Below are 12247 nucleotides of genomic sequence, written 5' to 3' on the forward strand. Positions count from 1 at the left end.
ATCAGCTCCTGATCCCCGACGGGCCACATTTGTCAATTGTGTGTACTCCCCTTATGGCAAACCGATAAGGCTTGCAGGGTAAACAAAGTAAAGAAGGCCATACACTAACAGATGGCCACCAGATTAGATTGTCAGATAAATACTACTGGGATCAGATCTGAGAGGGCTTGAATTTTTCCACACACCGATTTTCAGAGGCAAGCATTAAATCTCTTGAATAGATTTGGAGTTGCGCACTGGCTGCCAGTCCCCCTACATCTCTACATCTATGTGCTTCCCGCCCCGGCCGTGCAGAGTGTAGACAACAGAGCTTACACTCACCTGTCCGCCGACGCGTGTCTTCTGTCCACCGCCCAAGCTGTTCCTGCTTGTCTTTTCTCTCCGGGGCCCAGTGGCACATACCCCATGTGACCATTAGAGGTCTCTAGTGTTTGGCACGTGACTCAGGCACCCCAGGAGAGAAGAGGCAGGGAGGAGAGCCTGGCAAGTATGGAAAGAAGATGTGTCAGCGGCCAGGTGAGTGTAAGCTCTATTGCCAACAATGCAAATCAGTCATCCTGAATTTAAACACCACTACCACCGCCGATCGACCAAGTCAACCTACTTTGTCCAGAAATCGCCGGGCAAGGTTTTCAGCACAGATTTCTAGCGGCATCAATCACAGTGATTGAATCTGCCAAGTATCAAATGGGAAAATTGTTACATGCATGGCCCCCTAAGGGGAAGTCTGTGCATCTTATGGGCCAAATCATTCAATATTCAAGAGGGTGCTACTTCTACCCACAAGCTAATAGCAAAGGAGGGGGGGGGGGGGGTGGGATACCTGGGGCTGGCTGCTGCTACTGTCACTTCAAAAGAAGCCCCTGCACCAGGTTTCGAATTCTTTTTCCTGGTGTTCGGCCTCTAAACCCAGGTATGTCTTATGATGTGAAAAATACAGAACCCTGTAAGGTGCTGCAGATGTCAGTGCTGTATAAATACATAACAATATGGTAGGAGAATACACTATGACTATGGTAGGATTAGACTGTGAGCTCCTCTGAGGACAGTCAGTGACATGAGTACAGTATGTACTCTGTAATGTGCTGCAGAAGATGGTAGTGCTATATAAATACATAATATGGTAGGACATTAGACTATGACTATGGTAGGATTAGATTGTGAGCTACTCTGAGGACAGTCAGTGGCATGACTATGTACTCTGTAATGTGCTGCAGAAGATGGTAGTGCTATATAAATACATAATAATAATATAGAAGGACATTAGACTATGACTATGGTGGGATTAGATTGTGAACTCCTCTGAGGACAGTCAGTGGCATGACTATGTACTCTGTAAAGTGCTGCAGAAGATGCCAGTGCTATATAAATACATAACAATATGGTAGGACATTAGACTATGACTATGGTAGGATTAGATTGTGAGCTACTCTGAGGACAGTCAGTGGCATGACTATGTACTCTGTAATGTGCTGCAGAAGATGGTAGTGCTATATAAATACATAATAATATGGTAGGACATTAGACTATGACTATGGTAGGATTAGACTGTGAGCTCCTCTGAGGACAGTCAGTGACATGACTATGTACTCTGGAAAGTGCTGCATAAGATGTCAGTGCTATATAAATACATAATAATAATATGGCAGGACATTAGACTATGACTATGGTCAGAATCAGAATCAGAATCAGAATCACTTTTATTTCGCCAAGCACGACTGGGTCGTGCCCGGAATTGGGCTTGGCACTTGAATACAGGGCATATACATAGAAACATCTGAGACATCAGAACATAGGGCATAATAGACATCAATACAACACACATATATACATGAACCACAATTCTCCATAACTAGGTTGGTTACAGGCAGAAAGTCTACAGGAGGAGAGCATGAGCAGAGTTAAAGTTCAGCGAGTTTACTGCTGAGGGGAAGAAGCTGTTTTTGTGTCTCATGGTCTTTGTGGAGATGGACCTATACCTCAGGTACCTCCTCCCCAAGGGGAGCTGATTGAAAAACTGGTGACCAGGGTGTGAGGGGTCCTTGGCAATCTTCGTTGCTCTGGAGCGTAGTCTGGCATTGTAGAGGGAGTCCAGGGCAGGGAGTGAGTGCCCGATTATCTTTTCCGCTGACCTGATGACCCTCTGTAGTTTGCGCCTGTCACTTTCAGTGGAGCCAGCATACCAGACAAGGATGGAAGAACAGAGGACGGATTCGATGGTTGCGGTATAGAAGCTTGTCAGGAGTTTCAGGGACATGCCGAACTTCTTCAGTTGGCGGAGAAAGTAGAGCCTCTGTTGGGCTTTCCTCTGGATGGAGACAGTGTTTGCCTTCCACTTCAGGGTGCTGGAGATGGTGGTGCCCAGGAGGCGGGCACAGGGCACTTTTTCCACCAGCATCCCTCCAATGTGCAGTGGAGGTGGGGGTGGGGGCATGCTTCCTAAAGTCAATGATGATTTCAACGGTTTTTGCGTTGTTGAGGACCAGCTTGTTCTCCCTGCACCAGTGGCAAATCCTGTCGACCTGGTGGCGGTATGCCTGGTCATCGTTGTTGGAGATCAGGCCGACTATGGTGGTGTCGTCCGCAAATTTGATTACCTTGACGGAATTCGCTGAGGATCTGCAATTGTTCGTGTAGAGGGAGAACAGGAATGGTGACAAGACGCAGCCTTGTGGGGCCCCTGTATTGGTGATCCTTGGCTGCGAGGTGATGGAGCCTAGCTTGACAACCTGAGATCTGTTTGTTAGGAAGTCCTTAATCCACAGTTGAAGTGTGGGGTGGACTCCGAGCTCAGGTAGGGATTAGATTGTGAGCTCCTGTGAGGACAGTCCGTGGCATGACTATGTACTCTGTAATGTGCTGCAGGAGATGTCAGTGCTATGTAAATACATTATAATATGGTAGCACATTAGACTATGGCTATGGTAGGGGTTAGATTGTGAGCTCCGAGGACAGTCAGTGGCATGACATTGTACTCTGTAAAGTGCTGCAGAAGCTGTCAGTGCTATATAAATACATAATAATATGGTAGGACATTAGACTATGACTATGGTAGGATTAGATTGTGAGCTCCTCTGAGGACAGTCAGTGACATGACTATGTACTCTGTAATCTGCTGCAGAAGCTGTCCATGCTATATAAATACATAATAATAATGTGGTAGGACATTAGACTAGGACTATGGTAGGATTAGAGTGTGAGCTCCTCTGAGGACAGTCAGTGGCATGACTATGCACTCTGTAAAGTGCTGCAGAAGATGTCAGTGCTATATAAATACATAATAATAATATGGCAGGACATTAGACTATGACTTTGGTAGGATTAGAGTGTGAGCTCCTCTAAGGTGGCCACTAATGATTTCTAAAAAATAATTTGAACGATCGGATAATTCTGATCGGAAGCAAAATCGTTCCCTACACCATCATGAACCAATCTTCGCTTTCTATCACAACCAACAAGAAAATCCAAATTTTAGTTTGACAAAAATCCAATCGGACGACTTTTTTTTATAATCGATTCTGCCCATCAATGGAGATTATTTCCAACCAATCCGATCAGACTTTCTGATCGCTCGAACGATTTATCGCTAGAAATTGGACAATTAATGGCCACCTTTAGGACAATCCGTGACATGACTGTGTATTTTGTGAAGTGCTGCATAAATGTAAGCACTAAGTACACAACAATAATAATAATACTTGCCTGAATAGTTTTGTGCATGGCTCATGTTTATGGATCTCTGAAAGGTAAAAATATCACCCAAGTTTAAAAACACAGTGAACAATACACACAACAGAACAGTTATGAGAAAGGCATGTGAAAACTCACCTATGACTTGCAGTAGTTCTGTGTTGCTAATCTGAGAGTCACTTATAGAGAAAGATTCTTCCTGCCTGACATCACCCAATAAAAAGCCTTCCTGGAAAGACAGGGGAGAAGGGCATTGGTTACTGTGCACAGAGAGGAGACGCTACCAGCCAATAGCTGAGCAAGTGAGGGCAGGGCTGAATGGAGGTTGCCTATAGCAACCACTCAAGTGTCATCTTCCAATCTAACCTCAAATGGTTGCTATGACCAAAATTCACTGTATTGGCTGAACTTTTTTTTTTTTTCCCCATTCAAACAATGTACGTTGCCTGGCTGCCCAGCTGCTCCTCTGCCTTTGATACTGTTAAAGGGAAGGTCTGTGGAGTAAAAAAAAAAATCCACTTACCTGGGGCTTCCTCCAGCCTCTGGCAGCCGTCCTGCGCCCTCACCGCAGCTCTGGTGGCTCCCGGTCCCCTCAGGTGGAGAAGCCGACCTCGCCAGGTCGGCTTCTCATGCGCACCAGCATGCGTCTCACTAAGTCCCACTAACATCATCGGGACAGTAACGCGCAGGTGAAGAGCTACTGCGCAGTACAGTCCGGATGACGTCAGCTCGACTACATGAGATGCGTGCTGGAACGCAAGCGGGCCTCTGGTACCAGAGGGGACTCCGGGCCACGGGCAGGGAGCGGAACTGTGGCGAGGGCACAGGACGACTGCCAGGGGCTGGGGGAGGCCCAGGTAAGTGGATTATTTTTATCTTTATGCTCCTCAGATGTATCCTTTAAGGTAGCCATACATCTAGTGGCTCAGCAGCCGATTGACCATCTGATTCAATAATTATCAAATCGATTGAAAAATCGGTGCCGCCAAGAGCATGCCCGATCAATAAGGGGACCAATCTCGGGCAGACTTTGGTCACATGGCTCCGTGCTTCATCCATGCACGCGCCTCACATGGTTGCCAAAGTAATGTGGGTACGTGTGATGTCACACACGCGGCCACGTATTCGGCAGGGACCACGTGGGGTGCGTGTATGTGGATTGTGGATGGAGCCAGCGGACACGGACAGGTAGCATATACTGCAGGAGGGGTGGGGTGTGTGTGGGGGGTAGGGAGATGGAACACTGGGCTGGCAAGGCAGCGGATTCAGTGTCACTAGGCCAATTCCGGATCAATTTATCAATTTCAGCATGAAACTGATCGGGAATCGGCCTGCGGTGTATGGACAACAACAGATGTCTCTCTAATCAGATTCGATCAGAAAGATTTAGTTGATCTGCCAATACATCGCTAGATTTATGGCTACCTTTAGCCATAAACCCTAAACAAGCATACAGACTAGATGTTTCGCCGTCTATATACATTGTACAGCACTGCGATCTACAGCAGCGCTGTACTGGGGACATCTGTGTGACACGGCTGTCCCCCTGGGACACAGGAGAGCGTCACTTGTGTGCCGAGTTGTGTGGCCCTGCAGCGAGGCCTTAAAGAGAATCTGTACTCTAATATTCTTACACCAAAAAGCATACCATTATATTCCTTATTTTCTCCTCTGCCCCTCTGTGCTGTTTCTGCCTCTCTCTGCTGCAATCCTGGCTTGTAATTTACAGTTTTAGGCATTGTTTACAAACAAACTAACCAGCTTGTGATAGGCTCACATAAGCAGAGTGTGTGAGTCATACAGAGTGGGCAGGGGGCCTGCAGAGGGTGTGTATCGCTTCTATCCAATCACAAGCAGCCCTGCACATTCCACACATTCAAGCCTTAGCCCGACAGACACGACAGAGGAAAGGAGATAAGATTTATTACAGAGACAGTGCAATTAGGAAAGGCTGCAGTAAACCAGAGCACATTAGAACAGGCATAGGAACTTATAGGATAAGAACTAAGGCTGAGCAATTTGTTACAGAGTCTCTTTAAAGCTGCAGTGGACAATTTACAGAAAAATGGCGTGGTCTTTAGGAGGGTTTAACACTGCGGTCCGTCCTCAAGTGGTTTTAAAAGGAAATAAATATTGCAGCCTCTATTTGTCTCTGACATAAGGTTCCTTTTAAGTGCAGTATAAATTGCTGCAAACATACAAAACAAATGCCTGTAATAGCAACAAGACTATTGGTGTCGTATTTTTCTTTAGCACAATAGCACAAAAAAAAAAAAAAAAAAAAAAAAAAAAAAAAAACTTATATTGATGAATCTGTATCTTATCTACATTTTAATTCTAAACCCAATTATGTAATTCTGGTGACGGCAGATTAGGTCGGACTGAATCCATGAAGAATTATAAAGAATCCACAAAATCATGGCAAAAATAAAAATGCAAAAATATTCCTAACGAAGTTTGAAGAGCACAAGTATGTCTCTCCACCGTGTCACCTGACCTGCAAGAAAATAAGTTGGGCATTAGGGAATACCCAGTGCAGGATAATGGGGACTTTCCTGCAGCTGGAAGAGTGTGTATGTGTGTGTCTTCATTTCACGCTGCAAAGCAAAAAAAAAAAAAGTGAATATTTTGCGGATTCCGCTACTGGCTAACCCAGTACCCTGCACAAACACACACCCTTCCTGTGTCCCCAATGTGAACTCAGGGCTGTGGAGTCTGTACAAAAATCTTCCGACTCCAACTCCGACTCCTCAGTTTCTGAAACCACGACTCCAACTCAGACTCCAACTCCGGGTACCCAAAACTGCTCAGACTCCGACTCCTTAGTCTAATACTTAACAGGGCTGTGGATTTTGTACAAAAAACATGCGACTCCAACTCTTCAGTTTCTGAAACCACGACTCCGACTCCAGGTGCCCAAAATTGCCCCGACTCCGACTCCACAGCCTAGGGATTAGTACTGATTGTGACAATCCAGCCCCGCGATCCCGTCGAGATCTGCTCCCGTTAGCGTACGCAGGAAGTACGGGCGCAGACGGACAACGAGACCGGTTGCTGGATCGTCAGAGGTAAGAAAGTAAAGGGCGACAGAGCGTGCCAATCTCGTCTAATCTGCTCCTGTTAGCATACGCAGGAAGTACGGTGAACAGACTGACAGTAAAGATTGGTCGCGCAGCTGCCGACAATATGTAATGGGACAAACATCCACCAATCCCGTATTACTAGGCCACTGTTGCCATGTAGGTCTCATGCACTAGAGACTGCTGGAGGCAAATTCACTGTGTGCGTAGTAAACGGTTAAGATTGGTTGGAGGTGCCCATACATGTACAATTTTGATTGTATATACAATCGGTACACTAAAAATATCGATTTCGCGCTGGAAATCGGGTAAATAAAGTAACTGCCACCACTCTCTCAAGTTCAGGGAGGAGAGAGACTCCCGCTATCATAATACGGTAGCCAGCCTAATCACGTTCAACACGCTCAAGTCACCGTTCGGGGAATAATCACTTCCGACGGCTTAAAGACTGTGAGCAATGTGACGTTAAAGAAAGGTTACTGGGTCCCTATATGATGCAATCTCGAATTGTATTTATAATCGAGAAACGAAGTTATCGATTTCGCACAGGAAATCTGGTACTAGCTAATCCTAGAAGGAAGAAACGGTTATTTACAACCTAGCTAGCAAATCAACAATTTATAAGTAAATCAGAAAACAATGCGGTAGTATGACTGACTCTTCAGAGGGCAGGTTCGTTATAGCAGCAATCAGATGACCAGAACAGGCACAAGACTGAACGATAAAATCGTTAGTTTATTTCTAAACTACATACACACAGCTTATTTTAGAACAGATTGATTGACAGAGAGAAGAGAGGAAAAGAGAACAGAATGTCTGATTATATACAGTTCAAATACAGTTATTGGTAGTCCATGCGGCAATCGCAAGTCTTTGGCGAAAGTCCCAAAATGGCGGTTGCCATGCGGCCAACAGGCCTTTGTTAGAAAGTTCAAAGATGGAGGTTGGCCCGTGTCCCTGCGGGCTGCCAGGATGTTACTAGGCATCAGATTGAAGGTAAAGGACTCAGAGCTTTCTGGGCTCTGTCTGGTTATAGCCCCCACTCCAGCAAGGAGGGGTTAGGGGGGCGTGGATCACACACCTCTTTGGGAATAGGAGATCTCTGCCCCTCTCATAGAGACAAAAATTTACCTGAATCATGATAAGGGTGCTCATCTGCAAACCGTACAAGTTAGGTTAAATCTAATAACATTTTTAGGTTTGTCAGAATTTATCAAGAACGTTGATACCAAGCTTGGGGAATCAGACCCCTGGGGTATTAGAGGGTTATTTTAAAACAATCTTACGCTAGATCTGGCAGTCCGATTGGTCCGTAAACCTGTCAGAACCAGCGCCCTGTGGAATCCCATAACCTGTGCAGATTTCATGGGCAGGGAGATCTGCTATGTCAGGAATTATGAAGGAAATATGGAGAACATATGAATATTGGGATTCCTGAGGTCACAGCAGGTTTTCCTAAGGTCATTGAGAAAGCCAGCTGTAGTCTCTAAGTGGCTTCTGCAGGATGTTAGCAGGACCTCCTGTGGCTGCTCTTTTCATGTACGGAGCTGAGGAGCCACCAAGTCGGGGTTAGGCAGTGGAGGTGTGAGATTTCCTTCTGCCTGGTTGGGGGTCCCTGTGCTGGCAGAGAATCTTTTCAACAGGAGGCTAATTAACTGACCATGAAAAGATTTCTCCAGCCCTTTGGTGAAGGGAAAAAAAAGTGTATTTAAACCAAAAACTGTCAGTTTGGGTGGTTTGCGAAGAACTAGCGTTGGTAACTCCATGACGCATTCGATATGTCATCGAAGGCGTCACACTGATCTTTGTGTGTTAGCAGACCAAAGCTATGCACACACTGGATGGAACTCAGCTAAGGCTGGATCTTTAAGCGATGGCCAAAGTACATTGCTAAACTCATTAACACGCCCTCCGTCCCATCGACCCTCACCATAGCCACGCTACATGTCGCTCTGGAGTACCAAGGTAATGCGTCTGTACAGTGCTCATCCCAAGCACTGTCACCTGCTCTCGTTTTTCCTCTACCTGCTAGATCGAGCTCAATCCAGTTGGGCAAAAAAAATAAAAAAAATAGTGCAGCACCTCAAGTTTTATCCTAAAGATCTTCACAGTGCTATGGAATGTAGATGACTGCAGTGTGATCTAGAATAAAAACGACATGACGACTAGAGGCGGCAATACAGACACAGAGACATGCGATTATGCACAGAACATGCCCGTGTCCTCTTAACATTTAAAATACCCGCTTCCGGTTCTCTTTAATGATTAACTGTACAATATTTCTTTGCAAGCTTTCGAAACTTCACCCCTGCACCCCTCTGTGTCCCCAACATGCACACACACAGCACCCCTTTGTGTCACACACACACACACACACACACACACACACACACACAGCACCCCTCTGTGCCCCCAACATACATACACACATACATACAGACACACACCCCTCTGTGTCCCCAACATACACACACACCCCTCTGTGTCCCCAACATATATACACACACACAGCACCCCTCTGTGTCCCCAACATACACACACCCCTCTGTGTCCCCAACATACACACACACCCCTCTGTGTCCCCAACATACACACACACCCCTCTGTGTCCCCAACATACACCTCTGTGTCCCCAACATACACCTCTGTGTCCCCAACATACACATACACACACACACACAGCACCCCTCTGTCCCCCACATACACACACAGCACCCCTCTGTGTCCCCCACATACACACAGCACCCCTCTGTGTCCCCCACATACACACAGCACCCCTCTGTGTCCCCCCCACACACACAGCACCCCTCTGTGTCCCCCACACACACACAGCACCCCTCTGTGCCCCCCACACACACACAGCACCGCTCTGTGTCCCCCACACACACACACACCCCTCTGTGTCCCCCACATACACACAGCACCCCTCTGTGTCCCCCACTTCTCCTCTGTCCCCCATACACACACTAACCCCCCTATATATCCACACCACCCCTCTGTGCCCCTCATGCTCCCCCCCCCATAGCAGTGTCCAGAGCCTCGGAGGTGACAGGCAGAGGTGTGAGGGTAAAGGGTGACAGCCACACCCGGCCCCCTGCTGCCCGTCACACCCGCGGGCACCCCGAGGTCGGCAGCAAGGCCGGGCCCTTCCTCCCCTCCGGCTCCCCCACCCGCACTTACGTGATCCGAGTTACTGTTGGCGCTGTGATAACACAAGGAACTAAACGTATAGCCCGAAATGGAAGCCGCCATGATGGTGGAGCCGCTCCCTCCCACACCGCCGCGCGCCGCCGCCCTGGCATGACGTCACACGCACTGCGGCGTGAGGAGTTCTGGGAAATGTAGTGCAGAGTCCATTCCTTTACAGCCAGTGCAGCTAAGTGCAGCCCTGCAAATTCCACTAATAATCTCCCGGCCGGCCGCAGCCCAGCCATTACACCTGAGCAGGCAATACAACTCCTCTCTACTGGAACTGTACAGTAAGCAGGGGCTGATCACACGGAGTTTATTTATCATTTACTTTCTACATGTTATTAGGACCTTTAAAGCGGAACTGAAATAAAAACAAGTATTTAAAGAGAACCTGTACTGAGTAAAAATATTTCAAATAAACTCATGAGGTAACTTCAAATGAACATTACATAGTTACCTTGCCATCAGTTCCTCTCAGAAGCTCACCATTTTCTTCTGACAATAATCCCTTCCAGTTCTGACAATATTTTGTCAGATCTGAAATATATCAGTTGCTGTCAGTAAAATATCAGTTGCTGTCAGTTATAGCTCAGAGGAAAACTGATGTACCAGGTAATGTCCATGTTTCCCTATGGCTCAAGTGGGCGATGTTACAGTTTAACTGTGTGCTGACCAGAAAGCTGTTATGGGCAATGACCATTTTCAAAATGGAGGACGTTAAATTCCCTTGATCACAGTGAACAAACAGGATGCGGGACAGGAGAAAGACACTGAGGAGTAGACTACATGGGAGGTAAGTATGACTTGTGTATGCTTATTTTGACTTTTATTTTCAGTTCAGGTTTTTTTTTAAAGAGACTCTGTAACAACAAAAACCTCCCCTGGGGGGTACTCACCTTGGGTGGGGGAAGCCTCCGGATCCTAATGAGGCTTCCCACGCCGTCCTCTGTCCCACGGGGGTCTCGCTGCAGCCCTCCGAACAGCCGGCGACAGAGCCAACTGTAGCTTCAATATTTACCTTTGCTGGCTCCAGCGGGGGCGCTGTGGCGACTTTCGCCACGGAAATAGACGGAAATACCCGATCTCCGTCGGGTCCGCTCTACTGCGCAGGCGCCGGAAACTTGCGCCTGCGCAGTAGAGCAGACCCGACGGCGATCGGGTATTTCCGCCTACTTCGGCACCGACAGCCATCAGAGCGCAGGAGCCAGGAAGGTAAATATTGCGTCACGGCTGTACAGAGGGCTACAGCGAGACCCCCGAGGGACGCAGGACGGCGTGGGAAGCCTCATTAGTATCCTGAGGCTTCCCCCACCCGAGGTGAGTACCCCCCAGGGGCCGTTTTGTCGTTACAGTTCCTCTTTAAAGAGAAACTCCAGTGAAAATAAGGTAATAAAAATACTCAATTTTTACAATAAATATGTATAAATGATTTAGTCAGTGTCTGCCCATTGTAATATCTTTCCTCTCCCTTATCTACAGTTTTGACATTTAGCACATGGTGACATTTCTACTGCAGGCAGCTGATGTCACTGGAAGGAGATGCTGCTTGCTTTTTTTGGTAGTTAGAAACAGCTGTTATTTCCCACAATGCAACACGGCTCCCACAGTGTGATGTCAGAACCATGGTCCTGACGTCACACTGTGGGAGGGGTTTCACCACAATGGGCTTGATTCACAAAGCAGTGATAACTGTTATCCCGCTGTGAAAAGTGCTTTGCGCAAAATTTAGTGTGAAAGCGGTTATCACGTGCAAAAATTCACGTTCACGCGGTAATGCAAATTTTTCATGCGTTAACATTCGTGTTCACGCGATAAAGTATTGCGCGAACGCGATTTTTTTGCGTGGGATAACCGGTTTCACACGAAGATGTGAATCAAGCCCAATAACAGCCATACAGAGTCTCCTGATGATGTGAAAAGAAAAGATTTCTCATGGGAAAGGGAGTAGCAGCTACTGATTGGGATGAAGTTCAATTCTTGGTACGATTTCTCTTTAACTTACCTGGGGCTTCTGCCAGCCCCATGCAGCTTTCATGTCCCACACCGGTCCTCCATTCTCCTGCTGCCAGTAACTGTATCGGCAAAAGGACGCTATTGCGGGCAGGAATGTGAAGAAAGTTACGCGTGGCCCGGGGGACACAGGCGCAGTTGCCATGTCGGCGATTCCGAAAGTAACGGGCGGCGGGAGAACGGAGGATCGTGGAGGACCGGCCCGGGACAAGAAGGCTGCAAGCGGTTGCCAGAAGCCCCAGGTAAGTTACACACTTTGTTTTTATTTGATTTCT

At 47.2% G+C, this 12247-nt stretch overlaps 1 protein-coding gene across 1 annotated transcript in view; it reads right to left on the minus strand.

The window, feature by feature from the left end:
* The window catches only part of ABRAXAS2 (abraxas 2, BRISC complex subunit), a 31587-nt gene extending 21513 nt beyond the window's left edge, over positions 1–10074 (minus strand). Inside the window, exons 1-3 of the mRNA XM_068255392.1 lie at positions 9951–10074; positions 3829–3919; positions 3703–3739 (exon numbers count right to left, since the gene is read on the minus strand). Of these exons, the coding sequence (XP_068111493.1) occupies positions 3703–3739; positions 3829–3919; positions 9951–10022 (200 nt within the window). The 5' untranslated portion in view covers positions 10023–10074. The remainder of the gene's footprint in view (positions 1–3702; positions 3740–3828; positions 3920–9950) is intronic.
* Between the last annotated feature and the right edge of the window lie 2173 nt (positions 10075–12247).

This window comes from Hyperolius riggenbachi, chromosome 10 (assembly GCF_040937935.1).
Source record: "Hyperolius riggenbachi isolate aHypRig1 chromosome 10, aHypRig1.pri, whole genome shotgun sequence".
Lineage (NCBI taxonomy): Eukaryota > Metazoa > Chordata > Amphibia > Anura > Hyperoliidae > Hyperolius > Hyperolius riggenbachi.